The sequence below is a fragment of the Podarcis muralis genome, chromosome 15 (genome assembly GCF_964188315.1).
Source record: "Podarcis muralis chromosome 15, rPodMur119.hap1.1, whole genome shotgun sequence".
In the NCBI taxonomy this organism is placed as follows: Eukaryota; Metazoa; Chordata; class Lepidosauria; order Squamata; family Lacertidae; genus Podarcis; species Podarcis muralis.
This window is the reverse complement of record NC_135669.1, coordinates 28,364,193-28,382,245: the sequence shown is the minus strand read 5'-3', so window position 1 is coordinate 28,382,245 and position 18,053 is coordinate 28,364,193. Positions and strand designations below refer to the sequence as shown.

General features: G+C 41.0%; 1 protein-coding gene across 7 annotated transcripts in view; it reads right to left on the bottom strand.

Moving 5' to 3' along the window:
* The window catches only part of ARHGAP32 (Rho GTPase activating protein 32), a 203,648-nt gene that overhangs the window by 53,151 nt on the left and 132,444 nt on the right, over window positions 1-18,053 (bottom strand). For all 7 annotated transcript variants that reach the window (XM_077919218.1, XM_077919220.1, XM_077919222.1 and 4 more), the window contains 5 exons: window positions 13,565-13,702; window positions 12,118-12,210; window positions 9,550-9,672; window positions 6,826-6,903; window positions 3,839-3,920 (listed from right to left, as the gene is read on the bottom strand). In XM_077919218.1, coding sequence (XP_077775344.1) covers window positions 3,839-3,920; window positions 6,826-6,903; window positions 9,550-9,672; window positions 12,118-12,210; window positions 13,565-13,702 — 514 coding nt within the window. The remainder of the gene's footprint in view (window positions 1-3,838; window positions 3,921-6,825; window positions 6,904-9,549; window positions 9,673-12,117; window positions 12,211-13,564; window positions 13,703-18,053) is intronic.

Genomic DNA, 18,053 nt, shown 5'->3' with positions numbered 1-18,053 from the left:
CAGAAAAGCCAGGTTGTGCCATTATTCCAAGTGGCTGTCAAGTCCAAACATCTTGAAAAAAATCTCTGTAAGCAACCTTAGCAAACCAATTTTAATTTATATTAATTAATACCAAAACACAAAGACATATATGAACAAACACACATAAAAATACCTAATTCATTACCTTTGGTAGACAAAATGCCAATTTATCAGATGCAATGAGATATTAGCATTTAACTATGCACTGCAAGGATTAATTTGAATCAATACTTTATTCAAGTACTATCACACCAAACATGGAATGTACAAAAAGTTTGAAAAAGGTTGAAGGAACCTCTCCTTTTCTGTACAAGGAACTCCAAGGTGCACCTTGTAACTTTGTTAATATGCTATTATTAGAATCCCTCAACTATACAAAGATAATCAAGGAACATTCTAAAATCAGTCATATTAAAAACACTCCCCAGACAACATACAAGGCAGATGTAGAATGAGATGAGCAACATGCTTGGTGTTAATAAGAACACATGTAGAGCATTCATACAAAGTGGATAATATGTGCTACAAAAGACAAAATAAATATGGAAAAGGAATAGAAGAGATCAAGAAAAAAGTTGACACATATTTGCACAAAACTACAGACTGGGCAAGCTGAGGAGGACAGAAACGCCTTCCCCATCCTTATCCCCCACACCACTAGTAATGGAATTATATATCATAAAGGAACACATACTGTTCGGGCAAGCAATGCAAGTTGCATTAAAAGAGCAGTATTTGTATTTCCCTTACCACTTTAGAGCCATACAGATAGAAAGCATGACAGACACTTCCTATAAGGAATAAATTTGGCACTGTCAGCAAGATTAACTAGATTTGCAGTCCTTCCTGCAATATTGGGGCGGGGGCGGGGAGAGCACAGAAGGACACCTGAACATTTCTTTCCAGGGGTTTTATGACAGGAATAAACCGTGGCCTCTGTACCCTCTACAGTTGTTTGTTTTTTTCATTATTATTACTACTACTATTTCCACCTGTTTTTTAAAAAACATATCACATCCATAAAAATGAAGGACAGCAGCTGGGATCCAGGGTTGCACATGGTGCAGCCACACCTTTCTTTTACTGCACCTTCCCAGGAAATGCTATACAGTGGTACCTCAGGTTAAGTACTTAATTCGTTCCGGAGGTCCATTCTTAACCTGAAACTGTTCTTAACCTGAAGCACCACTTTAGCTAATGGGGCCTCCTGCTGCTACTGCGCTGCCGCTGCACGATTTCTGTTCTCATCCTGAAGCAAAGCTCTTAACCCGAGGTAATATTTCTGGGTTAGCGGAGTCTGTAACCTGAAGCGTCTGTAACCCGAGGTACCACTGTACATGGCAGGACCTTAAGTGCGGCAATGCTCTGCACACTCATGATTCCCAGCAACTGAAATTTCAAAGGCATACTGTCTTCAACACTAGAGGCAGAGCACAGCCATCAAGGCTAGTAGCCACTTTCTAGTAGCATCACCCACCATAGCTAGCAGACATCCCACCCCTTGCCTTCTCAGTGGGGTGGGAGGGAGAAGGACAGTAGCAGGTAGAGATCACTGTCCCTTTATACCGGGGGTGGGGACCTTGTGACCCTCCAGATACTGTGGAACTACAACTGCCATCATCTCTGACCACTGCCTATGCTGTCTGGGGAGGATGAAAACTGGAGTCCAACAACATTTAGAGGTCCCCATGGTTTCTATCCCTGTTTCATAGCATGATCATGTTACTTGCACCTAGTTTTATTCATACATATAATTTTCAAAAACAGTATTTCTTTAGGTATCTTAAAAATGAAGGAAACTAAAAGCAAAACAGCTCACTTGACAAAAAATGGAATCCGTACTAATAACACAGTGATTACTAAATCAGCATTTATATAGGAAAGGATCTGGCCTAATGCTGGGCTTTCATTTTAGGAACAACAGAGTTAGAACTTTAAGTGTATTTCAAAGCCAATATGTAACAAGGAGTTTTGGCTTCTTTCTGAATGCCAGTAACTTTTTCTTAGAAATAAATTTTATGCTATTCTTAAGATAGTTATTAACTTTCAATACTTTTTGAGCAAATCCACACCTTCCATTTAAAGCATATCAAATGCGTATTTAAAGCAGATGGCTTCCCAAAGCATCCTTGGAATTGTAGTTTCCCCCTCGCAGATCCATAATTCTCAGCACCCTTAATAAACTACATTTCCCAGAATTCCTGGGGGGGGATCATGTGCCTTAAATGTGTATTGAACGAGCTTTAAATGTATGATGTGGGTCTGTCTATAACGGAAGAACATGCAATCCCACATCTATCCAGCTAAAAATTCAATTAATTTTTGAACTCTAAAACCACTTGGCATGTCAAGATGTCTGCACAACTGTTACCACAATTGCAAAATAAGCCTCAAATATTTTGCACACAAAGTGGAATAATCAATTTCTATAGAAAACATGTAGGAAAGAGGGCCCCAAGAACTAGATCAAAAGATGGAAGGAGGTATACTAAATTTACCCACCAAGGATTTCTTTCTAAAGCAATGGATAAATTTACCAGTAATTTGGTTTTGTAATATCTTTGAATAATCTAATCCTTAGGGATACATCAATACCGTGCATATAAGACAGGTCATCATTAAAAGTGGTAAGCCTGAGGCACCAACTGGTAAGCCTAAGGCACCAATCTATTTTCACATTTTTGTAAAAGACAAAACCAACTGGTAAGCCTAAGGCACCAATCTATTTTCACATTTTTGTAAAAGACAAAACATTGCAACTCCAAAGTACTCTTAAAACTATATAAACCTAGAGCAGATACTTTAGAGCAGGGTGCATGGCTTACTATTACACATGGTGTGTGTGTGTATTGTGTGGGTGTGGGTGTGGGTGTATTGTTTTCTTGTTTTTATTGATGTTTTAAGATTGGAAATAAGTTTTAAATTAGCATAAATTCACAGAAATAAACAATTAAACTCCACTATCAATCAGCAAGTAGATGGGATGAAGCAGAGGGTAAAACAGGTGCAGCATAGGTTAAAAGGTAAAGGTACCCCTGCCCGTACGGGCCAGTCTTGCCAGACTCTAGGGTTGTGCGCTCATCTCACTCTATAGGCCGGGAGTCAGCGCTGTCTGCAGACACTTCCAGGTCACGTGGCCAGCGTGACAAGCTGCATCTGGCGAGCCACCGCAGCACACGGAACGCCATTTGCCTTCCCGCTGGTAAGCGGTCCCTATTTATCTACTTGCACCCGGGGGTGCTTTCGAACTGCTAGGTTGGCAGGCGCTGGGACCAAACGACGGGAGCGCACCTCGCCGCGGGGATTTGAACCGCCGACCATGCGATCGGCAAGTCCTAGGCGCTGAGGTTTTACCCACAGCACCACCCGCGTCCCCCGCATCATAGGTTAGTTTGCTTAAATTGCAAAGCCAAGCATCATTAGAATCCAGGCTGAAGGGATCTTTTTTATATGGCAAGAAATAAACACTGACAGAAAATGTACACGAACAGAAGAAACATTACAGTACACTAACCACCACACTGTCTAGCAGCAGTTATACAAAATGCAGAAATCTTACAAAACATATACTAATATTAAAATCAAACCACTGAGAAATTAAATCAAAACTGTGAAATAGCAGAAAGGGTACACTGAAACATACTTGTATCATGGAATGCATACACTGAAATAGTTTTGAATGGGTGATCAATAAATATGAAAGAACACATCAGTGGAATCAATATTTGAGTGAATGCAGTGAGACACTGTAGAAAGGATTTAACATCAACATTCTGTCACATTATATGCATTTGTTTAAAATATAATACACACATACCTGGTTTTGGCACAGAATTGGTCATAGACTGAGGAACTTTGTCATTAATTAGCTCAACACATTCACTAGGAAAGAATCCCACCTGTGACAAAGAGAGACAGATGGAAATTCACGTCTGCAGCATATTTAAGAATAGAATCACACGTAAAGTCATGTTCTAATAGCTTTGCAGTAAAAGGGGCTATTTGCACAACACCACAATATTTAAACAATTCAGGCGTAATCCTGTAGATTATATTCTTTGTTATAAAATATAACTGCTTTTTAAATTCATGTTGCTCACTATGCTCCCATTACATGCTTTCTGGATATACTTACGGTCCAAACACATACAAATAAGAGATGGTTCTTAGAAGGCTAGTTCACCAAGTGTAAAGAAAGTGGTTTATTCTAACTTTCTTCTTTTCTTTTTATAACAACTAGGCAAATAGTGTATTTCTCGGGCTAGTCACAAATGCAACTTTTTGCCACCATAAAAAAATTAAACCACATAAAACAACCGCAGGTGACCAGGAATTACATGCAGGTGAGTGAACAGGGTGGCTGAGGAATAATCTGCTCCATTCATCCTTTGCCAGCCAAGTTGGTGTTTCTTTTTCTCATTGCATTTTGTTAAAGCTTCAGTTAAAAGCTCTCCACAAAATGTGTGAATGCATTTAAAGGAACGGACTTAAATGAGAGTTTTCCACACAGCTTATTTTGGAATATGGACTATAAGGTTAAGACTTTTTTTGTTTAACTAATCAGAGCCAGAGGGTTCAAAATGATCAAAAGAAATCCTTATCTTAGGTCTGTGCACACCCTTGTCATAAACCACTCACCAGGACCAGGAAAATGTATTTTAATTTTATAGCTCTGAACTCAAATCTTATATTCACAGTTGCCTCATTCTGGATTAGCTGCTTTTTGGCCAGTGTTCTCAACAGCAAAAAACAAACAGCTAAATGCTTGGCATATGGTTGCAGCAGCTCTGTATATATGATCAAAACACAACCCATATTGTGAAAAAACACATTGAAGCGCAACCATGACACACAAGTGTACTATAAGCCTTTTGTACTTGGAATGATAACCGCTTCCTCCATCAATGTACAAGAGAAAACCGGTCTTGCAAACACTGGGTAGAAAAATGACAAATGCCTTAATCTCTGACTAGTAATAGCAAAATTAAATAAGATCCAGCATGATGCTTACTGTCATGGACTGGTTTAGACTATTCCTGGCACTTAATACATTCTATCTAATTTATATCCGTTACCTTCTTAATTTTGCTTTCTGCCTTGCTCAGTACTACTGCTGTCTATGTACATTCTATTTTAAGGTCTTTCATAACACTTCTAATTTCCCTTCTTGATGGTCCTTGGGGCTGCATGTCACCACTGATCAGTTCTGCTATTTTGCTTTTAAAGGCCTTAATCCTTTTCCCTCTATACAACACACTAAAACACTCAAGCCTAAACTATATTTGTGCATTCCATAGTATTCACAGGTTGTTTTTTTTAAAAAGCACATTGCTTCTATATGGTATGTGTGAAATAAAAAAACAAACTGGACATAGTGATGGTTTAGTACATGTGTTACTATTCTAGAAAGAGCACCATACAATTGCTGGCTGGCGAACTAGTATCCATGACAGGGCTTATGACTTCTGTCTCTATAGCATGGGTAGGCAAACTAAGGCTCGGGGGCCAGATCCAGCCCAATCACCTTCTAAATCCGGCCCACAGACGGTCCAGGAATCAGCGTTTTTACATGAGTAGAATGTGTGCTTTTATTTAAAATGCATCTCTGGGTTATTTGTGGGGCATAGAAATTCGTTCATCCCCTTCCCCCAAATATAGTGCAGCCCCCCACAAGGTCTGAGGGACAGTGGACTGGCCCCCTGCTGAAAAAGTTTGCTGACCCCTGCTCTATAGGATCAAATTTGCCATGTGGGGCAACCACATGTCTGCTCATCCACATATAAAGAGGGTTTACACAATAATGAGCATCATAGGGAAGCAAATCCCACCCCTCTCTCACCTCACTTTGCTGTGTTCTTCTGGTATCACAACTGGGCTCTGCTGGGGGTGAGCGGGCTACTTAAAATCAGCACACTAGGGAAAGGGCAAGGAGTGGGTTTCACTCCTGTCCCCTGCATCCTTTTGCATAAAGGGCAGACCTCCCACCCAGCCCTGCTTTATATTTGAATGGGGCAAGTGCATGCTGAAACAGAGAGGCAGTTGTCCCACAAGTCCAAGTCTGGTGCTTATTTTAACAGTAGTTTATTTGCCTCTTCAATAAAGCTAATCTGACAAAGAAAAGCAAGCAAGCAAACTCAGGCTAAAGAAAAGGGGAAATGGAAAGAAACAGTGGGCAGCTCAGGTAGTTTCCCCAGCCTCATTTCCACTCCCACACAGCAATAGAAACAAGGAGTCGGTTTCCTCGATTCTGCCGTACAACTGCAAAGAATGTGGGGATTTTAAGTGCAACTCTTCCCAAAGTAGTAGCAGCAGAAAATGTACCTGTCTATACATTCTCATTTCTGCAAAACTATTAAAGTCAAAGGAGTCCACTCCTATGAGCAATCTTTTGACATCTCTGCCCAATCCAGTTCAAATGACAGCCTCAACTTAATCCCAAGAATTGAGTCGAAATTCTTCTCCAGGCTCTGCAGAGGCAGGGTGCCCTGCCAGTTCCAATCCTCTCTGAATGTATGACACTTCTCTTCTCTACAGCCAGACAGTTTTAGAAAAAAAGGGGGCATCATGGTACCTATTTATACTAAGGATACTTTGAGGGTCCAGCTCGTCTCATATCTAGCTTTGTCGTGTCCATATTTTGCTCAGGATTCGAAGGAACATTTTCAAGTCTTTATAGTGTTTCCCAGATTCAGGAAACAGTGCATTATAATTGCATTAGATAACAGTCTATTATTATCAGTAATAATTTGACAAAATTCATCCAATAGCTTCTGAAATATTAACTAATCTAACAGCTGAGTGTACCTGAAATCCATGCTTTCCCCTCCACCAAGTGGTCAATTCTTTTGGAGGCATGTCAATGACTGACACAATGTCTCCCACCTAGAAAGGCACAGCATAAATAATTTTCTTACTTTATTTTGAAAAACATTTTGTTAATAAAAGTACAGTTTCTATAGGACTATTTTAAAAAATCACCATTATGAACATATAGCACCAGTCTCTGCTTATCTATGGCATCAACACTTACAAAATATGAGCTAATGCATTATCAATGCCATACAATGCACATTTTAACATATTTGCAAGGGTGATGCATTTAGTAGTAGTTAAAAGGCCCAAAGCTGTTCTGATTAAAATGCAAATTGAGGAGGAATACACCTCAGAATCATGAACAAATGTGGGAAGAAAATTTGAACAAATGAACTTTTTAAAAAATGAACAACTGGTACTCACTTATGTATTATCTCCTCTGCCCAGGACCAGTGCTGCCCCCCACCCACCATGGGGTTCAGTGTGATATGCTCCTCCAAGTTAAAGTTAACAATGCATTAAAGAAATGTGATGTTACATCAGCAGGATGGAAAGATGAGAGAAGGCATTTAAGTATTCCTTTGAGATGACTTGTCTAACATAAAACATTTAAAGTAGTTTGCACGAGTCACTGAGTGCTTGCCAATGACACCAGCAAGACTTCATCTATGCATGTAAGGTTCTTATTATTTGCCCTTTGAGCCTTTCAGACACACTGCACTCATCTTTTTAAGCTTATCTCTGCCACCAGGAGGTATGCATTAAAAAAAAAAGAAAGCCAAGCATTTCAGGCATTTAATAGGAATCTGTGGGCCACCCAAAGTGCTTTAGAGGGGTTTGTACCAAGTGCTGCAGCCATAAAACTGCCAGTACATTTGCAACGTGAAGCAGGGTTCGGTATGGTTTCAAATTGGATTGAGGGCAATGTGTTGAAATTATTGCATTGCAGGGGGTTGGTCTAGATGACCCTCAGGGTCCCTTCCAACTCTACAATTCTATGATTCCGGTTCTATAAGCCATGTTTTAAAGGTAAAGGACCCCTGACAGTTAAGTCCAGTCGCGAACAACTCTGGGGTAGCAGCGCTCATCTTGCTTTACTGGCAAAGGGAGCTGGCGTTTGTCCGCAGACAGTTTTTCCGGGTCATGTGGCCAGCTTGACTAAGCCACTTCTGGCGAAACCAGAGCAGAGCATGGAAACACTGTTTACCTTCCCGCTGGAGCAGTACCTATTTATCTACTTGCATTTTGACATGCTTTCGAACTGCTAGGTTGATAGGAGCTGGGACCGAACAACGGGAGCTCACCCCGTCACGGGGATTCAAATCGCTTGACCTTCCAATTGGCAAGCCCAAGGCTTAGTGGTTTACACCACAGCGCCACCCACGTCCCTAAGCTATGTTTTGGCCACGAATAAATTTTATATTTATCAAGAGTTGCACTGACAATATCCTACTGTATGATATGTTTAGTCATGTAATCTGTCTCTCACACAGGAAGATACTATGATTAGATATGGCAACAGAAGCCTGGGCTAGGGGGCATTATCCAAACTTTTAACAAGAACCTGTTGCTTTGATTTCCTATTACAGTGGTACCTTGGGTTAAGAACTTAATTCGTTCTGGAGGTCCGTTCTTAACCTGAGGTACCACTTTAGCTCTGGATTCATTGTTTTAATAGTTGCCCTGCAAATCCTGGTTCAAGGAAACCTTGGCACTCTTACTGTTGATGCAACACCAGGTTTCAGAGTGGTGGCAGGTAAACTTGCATCGGGGAGAGGGCATGCAATTCTGCTGCTCATATCTTATCTCTAAGCCATATTTATAACATATCCATTAGCATTACATTTGCAATAGTTTCAAGTTGAGAGAGGCTGATAAATGAAAACTGATTTTAATTGCAGAACATTGAATGTTCCTTTGAATTGTACCAAGATTGGTTACTATTGTGATGATGGCATCAGCGATTAAACCGTTAATTTCTAATAGTGTGCATATATCTTAACTGGGAAAATAATATCCAATTTATTATGCATTTCCCCAGATACTACAAATGGAAAGGCGATGTTTTGAAACATCCAATGAACAGCTGTTTGTACATTCCTTAAGATTCTGAAGAATACTGCCTCAGAGCATAACAGATGATAGCAGCACAGGCAAGCAAGCAATCAGAACATACGCAGAGCACCCAATGGGCATTAGCTAAAAAGGATCAAGTTTTCAAAAGCAGTCAGGGGAATATTTTCATTCAAATACTCAGCCCAGCTGCCAGTGTGAGGCTTGTGTCCAGGGTTTAAAAGAAGCTCTAAACTGAGCACAATAAGCTTCTTTGGAAGGAAGAGGGGTGAAAATGGGTCGCTTATTTTCATGCCTAAACACGGGGAAAGTACTTATACAAATCTGTTCTCAATGCCCATTTTCTTAGCAGACATATTGTTTAATGAGCATGGGACACAAAACCACAGAGGAAACATTTTTCTGGTTATGTTATATATGCAAAGATAATTGCTGCAGGACTCCTCAGTATTGAATTTTTAGAATGTTGGCTAGGATGTGCAAAAATATTATTATTGAATACATGACTGATTTAATATGTTCACTCTTCCAGAAAACATTTAACATGCCCAAAAATCCTTATTAAATAACTGCACAAGCAGTCCTAGGCTAAGTTCTTCCTGCTGCATTTGATAAGGAATACATATCTGTTCAATTGCTTACCTCAAAGGAAAGTTCATCTGCTGCCTGAGCAATGTATCTTTTAATAACATGGGCAGCCGCAATAGCAGGGACATTAATGGATGATTCCTCGTGGACTAGAAGGTGATTCCCCTTGTTATCAATCTGTAAGAAAATACACCATAGACTGTGAAGCAGCTGAGAACATGTGGCTTTGTAGACTGGTTCTGTCACTGTGTGCATGGAGGGAGGTGGGGTTCATGTTGGTTGACAGACACAACAGAGCTTGAAGAGTTCCTTGTAAAAAGAAGTACATTAGAGGCAATATAAGCACGAACAGGTTTCTAAAGGACAGGTTTCCTTTTCACCTATTAAACAGGAAATGGAATTGTGTGTCATTGTTTTATCGCAGCATTAGCACATTACTGTATAACCAGGTCTCCACTTCGCTAGGCTCTGCTAACCAGTTTCAACTCCCTGTTCATATTCCTTATATTCATTTGCCACACTGTAACAGCTAACATTGATATATCACAGTGCCATTTGGTGGAAACGTTCAAGGCACAACCAATATTTAAAAAACGAATACTAGCTTGATGCCTGCACCTGTTTTCTAAAATGGGAGGAAAATGCAATACATTGTGATAACTCCCTTGAATACTGAGACATCGGAATGGAAGTTAAATCACACCATTTTCTAAAGGATAGGCCTCCTCACATAGCAATAAAAATATTGAACTTGTGCACCTTTTTCTTTTACCACAACATGTTTTAACAAAAATCTGTATAACCTTTCTTGACAACAAAGGCAATTTAGTAACAGGCCGGCAGATTTTATGGTAGTATGGAAAGGCTGCTCCTAAGAACTTGTATTAATGGCTTGGGGGGGGGCATTCCAGCCTTTCTACTGATAGTTCTCTCTACTGCTCACATTACAATCTTGGTGTATGACCTATGTGTACATCCGCCCCAGCCTGATAATAGCAAAAGTGCTGTTGATTTAAAGCGTGTCATTATCTTGCTTATGAATTTGTTTCATTCTCGTAACACAGTGCCAGGAATTTTAGGTGTACAACTAAAAATGTACAAAATAAGAATGTGATAAAAATGTTATCATACACGTACCAAGTAGGCATCATCAGCATTTTGGGGGTTGCAGCTCTTTGCTGAGTACACATTCAGTGCAAACAGAGGATTACAGTACTTCTATTTAGGGCCCAGAGTGATTGTTTTTTTTAAGGGTGGAAATTGTGAAAGGTGCTAAAAAATGCTCACTCAACCAGAAGTGAGGCCAGGAACCAAGGCTGAATTTGATTTGGTTTTATAACATCATATAGTCAAATCTAGACTACACTGAATCATCAAGAAGCCTATTCAGAGTGACAGCAGTGCTTCCACCCTCACTTTGATTTGGCTTTGTGATGTTGACATATTGCCAAATCTGACCACCTGTGGCACAATATGATCCATGTTGCCCACATGATCCCTAATTATCTGGAAGAAGACCTCCCTCGTTTCTAAAGAAAAAAATACATATTATTCATATTAGGCAAAGAAACAGCTTCAAAGAGGCAACAACAGAGTTAAGTGGGGATAAGGGAGTTGTGAAACATCACCCCAAAAATCCGTTTTTGTCCCCAATGTTCCACACACTCCTAGCATCATGGCCCTCAGGGCGCTGCTTGGGAACAAACCTAAATAACAAGCTAATCAATGTTTGCCATTTACAAGTTGCTGTACTTATTCAAATGAATAGAATAAAGGGAATTCTTAATTCTGTTCCTCAGGGCAATTCCAGGTTCTGCTTGAGACCAGGCTACCTAAGGGATTTCCTCACTCCTTTAATTCCTGTCAGGCAAGTGGACTCTAAGAGGAGGGACTCCCTCCTCGGGGAAAAGCCCCCAAGAGCCGCACACACGCTCCATGCGACTTTTTAAAGGGAGCGCTGAGCAGAGCCTCCCGCCTGCATTCGCTCCGTAAGACTTCATGTTTAGGCAGCTAATGAAAATGTTTTTGTTTAGAAACGTTTTCCCTGAACAATGACGCAGTCAGCTGTGGAATATTAGCTGTACAATGGTAGACCTCCCCCCCCCCCGCCCATTATTTCTAGAGTTTGTCTCTTTTCAAATCTCTCATGTTATCTTGTTATGTACTACTTCCATAGTCTCTCGCAGTGAGGCAGTTTATAAATATGTAAGTAAATAAATTTTATTTTGCGATACCACCACACTAACAGGGAGTGCAAAAGATACAGAATGCATTCCACAGGCATTTATGGAACCCTCCTTTCCCTAGAGTTGTACCCTTTATATTACCCAAATCCATTTTTTTTAAAAAAAAAGTCAGTGTATCATGCTTCATATATTATAAAACAATTCAGTGGTGGGGGCTTAATCCTTCTAGAATATCTGCTTCTTTGATTTTAATCTTACGTGGCCCTCTGCAACGCTACCAGAATAGGGGAAATTGCTATAAGCAGCAACTTCTAGCTTTGTAACATTTTATACTTGTGCTCCATTTGCAATTTGCAAGGTTGTAATACAAAGCATCTGACAAGCTAGCAAAAACTCAGGCACATTATGCAACACAATGTCATATACCCTACAGTACCTCCATCCAGGTAAGGGCAGGACCACAGTTTATCTTGTTTCCAGCAATGGATGAGAGTCGTGACAGGTAAGCCATCAGCATCTGGGTGACAAGCTGCAGAGAGGGAGGAAGGAACAATATAATTCTGCTGATGCAGAGTATCCAAGTTTCAGACTTCAAGATGAGCCAGCCGAAGCCAACAATTTGCTGGAGAAAGCATAAAAATATTTTCCTGCCTCCTAGGATTCTGTGAACCAGGGAAGTAGAGACATAAATAATAAATGCTACGCCTTATAACCTAAAAATGTTACCAGATGAGAGACTTCTTCTCACTAGATACCTTAGATACCTTCCATTTGCCATGAATTTCATCTGCCAAAAAAAGAAGAGTATATCTCCAGTCCAAGCCATGCTTTCCCGTTGGCACATCAAGTATGGCTCAGTGGGGGTTCCTGCTAGGAATTATGTGGATTGATTTGCTTTTCGTTTTACGTGCAGACCTGAGAATTGCTGAGCAAACCATGAGGCTCCTGTTTTCTCGTAACTGGAATGCCCTTTGTAACATCAGATAACAAGTAATTTGAACATATTTTTTCTGAATTGTCGCAAGGAGTAATAAAATACTATCTCTCAAATGGCCTTAAGAAAAAAGAGAACTTTCTGATAGTAAGGGTTGTTCGACAGTGGAGTAGACTCCCACAAGAGGTGGTGGACTCTCCTTCCTTGAAGTTTTTAAGCAGAGGTTGGATCGTCATGTGTCATGGATGCATTGGCTGAGATTCCTGCATAGCAGGGAGTTGGACTAGATGACCCTCGGTATTCCTATGATTCTATACTGAATTAATTATTCTGAAAAATATGCTAACAAAGCCATACAGTTGTGAAGTTGCACTTGGAGAGGCAACACTTTTTATTGCCCTTATATCTTAAGAACATAAGAACATACATTTTTATTGAAAGAGATTGCGTACAGGGTTTAATTTTTTAAAAAAACACACACACACCTGAATTTCATAAATTTCAAAATAGTTTGTACATGATAATCCAGAGCATCACATATCTTTAAGAAAAAGTGAGGATATTCCCCATGCCTAACAGTTATGTTTTCCTGTAAAAGTACACTCCTTTTTCTGTTCATATCTTATAGTAAATGTTTAGAGAAATATCAAACATTGAAAATGAATTAAACTCTAATAGACAGCACAACCCTCTCTTTCTGCTGAAAAAGCATGGTTGTAGATTTTAATAATTTGCCTACCTCTTATCTGAGCTTTCTTCTTGTTTGAAAGCAATGAACTGCTCCCATAGTTACAACTAAGAGCTTCCCCATATAGTTTAGATAACAATAAAATGTTCATGTTAAAAGGCAATTAAGAATAATAATAGATAATAAAAAGGCATAATAAAAAGGCAACATGCTCCTGCCTGTCTGCAGCTTCCTTAACTAGTGACAACCATAATATTTTACCTCTGGGCTGTCCTTCAAAGCATCGGAGCGGGGTAGCTCCGAGAGCTGGGAGAAGCGTCGGTCATAAATACACAGGTGAAGATGCTTATCAAGCACTCTGAAATCTTCATAGCTGCGCTTCACAATCCAGCTCTTGCCCTGCAGAAGAGGAAACAAAGTACTCAGGTGTTGTTTTTGCCTCCAATTTTCTTTAGCAAGGAATGGCACTTCTAGAAGAAACCCAAGGCAAATGCCTCTGCCGGGCTGTCAACTCTCCTAAGCAAATGAGAGTTTAAACCCATGAGGTTTTCTTTTTACTTTCAACTTTTAGCCTATGTGGAAACTGCCAAATGCCCTAATACAAAATGAACTTGGTATGTTCCTAGTGTTACTTCACACATTTCTGAATTCACACACATAGAAACCACTGTTCCATCTAACTCTATAATGCCAGTTCCAAGGAATGGAATCTCCCCAAAGTTGCAGGTAGGCATTTTAGAAGGTGCTCTGCTGTTGACTGTGCCATATTAAAAATTTGTTTCAACCTCTTAAAAGCATATAAATCCAAATATATTCTGTAAAACACAAAAAGACTAAGGCTTTGATCAGGCATTTGGTTATCAGGTAGAGCTTGAAAAGGGTGAAATGAAATCATTTTTGAAAGCTGAATCAGAATCCACCAGTTGGCATGCCTTTAAGAGCAAATGAAACAAATGTTATGACAGCAAATAGAATATTCCCTAATTATTATAGGGATGAATGTATTTTGCCAAATTTGCTTTTTCTGAGGCTCATTTTTATGATCTTAAAGTCAGGTATCAGAAAGCAATTTGATACATACGTCCAGGGCACAAATCAACATTCATATTTGAATATCAGCTCAAATCCTGCATCTGTTTTCAGTTACAGCACACTGTGATATCTTCTTTGACTACTGAGACATTGGAATGAAAGTTGGTGCTCAACCCCAATATCATCAAATGAAGCAACAAAAGTGAAAAAAGACAATGCAGTGAATATCTTCCTTGAAGATTATGGCATTAGAACCAGAGGAATTGTGCAAGTTTAGGACAGCATTCTGTAATTCAAATGTCAGCTTGATAACAGCATACATTTACAAGTGGTCCAAGTATCCCTTGAAGATTACAGCATCACAATGAAAGGTTCAACATTATGAATTTCAAGTTCTAGGCAGTTCAATTTCTACATCCCTTGGGGGGGGGGGGGCTGTAATAGGATATCTGAAGCCAAACCTCTCAAACACTTCTTTTCTGCACCAATTACTCTTTATTCAAGTTTTTATATATAAGTACCATATTTTTCGCCCCATAGGGCGCACCGGCCCATAGGGCGCACCTAGTTTTTGGGGGGAGAAATAAAGGGGGGAAATTATTTTTTTCCCCAGGCGCGGGGCTGGGGTGGGGGAAGCCCGAGCTTCCCCCGACCCCAGCCCCCAGAACAGGCTGCTATCCGCAAGCCGTGGAAGAGCTGCACAAAGTCGCAAAGCTCTCCCACGGCTTGCGGAGAGCTGCGCGAAGCCCGAAGCCTGGGGGCGCTGAGCTCAGCGCGCCCCAGGCTTCTGGGTGCAGGCAGCTCTCCGCAAGCCATGGGAGAGCTGCGCGACTTCGCGCCGGGCTCCCATGGCTTGCGGATAGCTTCGTGAAGCCTGGAGAGCGAGAGGGGTCGGTGCGCACCAACCCCTCTCACTCTCCAGGCTTCAGCGAAAGCCTGCATTCGCCCCATAGGATGCACACACATTTCCCCTTCATTTTTGGAGGGGGGAAAGTGCGTCCTATAGGGCAAAAAATACGGTATCTGGTGTATAGGGACATGGGTGGCACTGTGGGTTAAACCACAGAGCCTAGGACTTGCCGATCAGAAGATTGGTGGTTTGAATCCCCACGACGGGGTGAGCTCCTGTTGCTCGGTCCCTGCTCCTGCCAACCTAGCAGTTCGAAAGCACGTCAAAGTGCAAGTAGATAAATAGGTACCGCTCTAGCGGGGAGGTAAACGGCGTTTCCGTGAGTTGCTCTGGTTCGCCAGAAGCGGCTTAGTCATGTTGGCCACATGACCCGGAAGCTGTATGCCGGCTCCCTCAGCCAATAAAGCGAGATGAGCGCCGCAGCCCCAGAGTCGGTATTTATACCGATACATAAAATGCCAATAAACCATTCATTCAACCAGAGAGCATATAAAAACTTTCCAAAAGGTATTGGTTGTGTAACATTAAGACTCAACAACACAACAGTACACAATGGTAGTAAAACAGTTGTGTGTGCAATGGCTGAAATCAGGTTGCTTTTCTCCCCACAATTCAGTCTCACTAAGTACTTCTTGCTAGCTATATCCATGTATTAGATAAGTATCTGACCACTGTGTTTGCCCAGAGAAATTATTTTATGAAGCTGCAGAGGAACAAGAGCATATAAACAAGTAACACAAGAATAATAAAGAGTTTTCAGCATCCAGCTGCAATGTTCTTCTGTTTTCCTTGATTAAATCTGTATCTGAATGGCAGGCTGAAAAATATACAGCCTAAGTCTCTTGCCATTTGAAAAGGGATTTGCTTCTTCTCTCAACACTTTATTAGATTCCCATCTCTCTTTACAGCTTGTAATTTAAACAATTCACTCTCCGTCACATCCCATGTAAAATATATGATAAGAGCAAAAGGTCACAGAAAGGAAGGAGAAATAAGAGGAGACTCTGGGACTAGTGATGATTTCTGAATGTTAGAAAATTGAGTGCAATAACCTAGCATAAATCTGTAGGAGGTAGCAATATTTTAGCATCCCTAACACTAAATGGTGAAATATTTAACAGCCAACCAATGAAAAGTATGAAGCAAATGAATATGCGGCTCTTTGAAGATAACTACTGAACCAGCTAACAGCATAAATTAATGCGCTTAGCCTATCTCCATGAATGCATTATGTGCCAAATGTGTCACTTAGTGGTATAATAGCACCTTTCACCTAGATATCCTACAATTACTCATAATACATCAATGCCAACAACAACTTTATTTTTGACTACTGGCATGACTCAGTTTCAGGGTGGCAAACAGGCCAACTCAAGGTCACTGAAAAAAGATGCAGTGGCAGAGCTGCAACTGGCCTGTTGGATATGCAGATGTCACATTCCTGACTAGTAGGTTTACTGCACTGTGTGGCCCTAAAGTCTTGAGAGGTTGGCATTAAGCAATATATCTTCCACCTTCCTTGTAAGTGAATAACTGTTTTTGTGATGGCATGGCCTGACTCAGGTGAATTTACTCCAGAAAGGTCAGGGAGGGTTCTGCTCAGAGATTCCCAGAGTAGAAACTGTTTTTAACCTGTTGGTACAACTGATTATACTGCCTGCCTGTCCCGGAGGGCTTTTGAAGGCAGGCGGGGGGAGCAAAGACTTTCGCCCCCCCCCCCGCCCGCCTTCAGAAGAGGTCCAGGACCTCTTCTGAAGGCTGGCGGGGGGCAAAAGTCTTTGTCCCCCCTGCCTGCCTTCCCAGGGGCTTTTAAATCGCCCCGGACAGCGGAGAAGTCCTCCGCTGTCCCGGGGCGATCTTAAAATGCCGCCCGCCAGCATTTTAAGATCGCCCCGGACAGCGAAGAAGCCCTCCGCTGTCCCGGGGTTTTTTAAAATGCTGGGGGTGGGAAGAAAAGCCCTTGTCTCCCCCCCCCACCAGCCTTCAGAAGAGGTCGGGGGACAGACTGTCCCCGAACCTGGTCTGAAGTCGGTTTCCATAGGAACGCATTAATTGATTTTCAATGCATTCCTATGGGAAACCGTGCTTCGCAAGAAGAAAAACTCGCAAGAAGAAAAAACTTGCGGAACGAATTAATTTCGTCTTGCGAGGCACCACTGTACTAAATTGACACTTAAGTGCAGCATAAAAACACCTAATTAGGTCACTTAAATAACAAGGTGCTTTAGAGTGTTCAAACCACTTCATGGACAGGGCTATCCACATTGCAGAGGACAGCCATAGCTTGTTTAAGGCCACCTACACAGTTCATAGCAGAGGCAGCTCTACAGCTCAGCTGTAGCCACTATGTTAACATTTGGCTCTAGCTGAGAAGCCAATGTATTTTCAAGTTGTGGCTGAATGCAGCCTTGCTCCATAAAGGAGGCCTACATGGACAATCAGAAATCCTGCCAAGCTAAGTCATTCACTGCAGCCCTAATTGATAGCTTGTCCTCCTAGATTTCAACAGAGATTTCCAATTTCTCTTCATATTTAAATGAAATACATTTAGATATAAGCTAATTGGTTTAATTGAAACTTCTCTCTAGACACACAATGAACTGGAATTAACTGCTATCCATCTGAACCTATCCATTACAGGGAAGCACGCTCCTATGATTCTACATTTAACTGCACCACTGCAGTTCTTTCTCTAATGCCCTTCAAGGTCCTATGGTGTCTTCATTTCTAATACTTTAACTTCATTTTACTGATGGGTGTGATGATAATGTCAAGCAACAAACAGGTTGCCATCTTCAAGTCACTAAT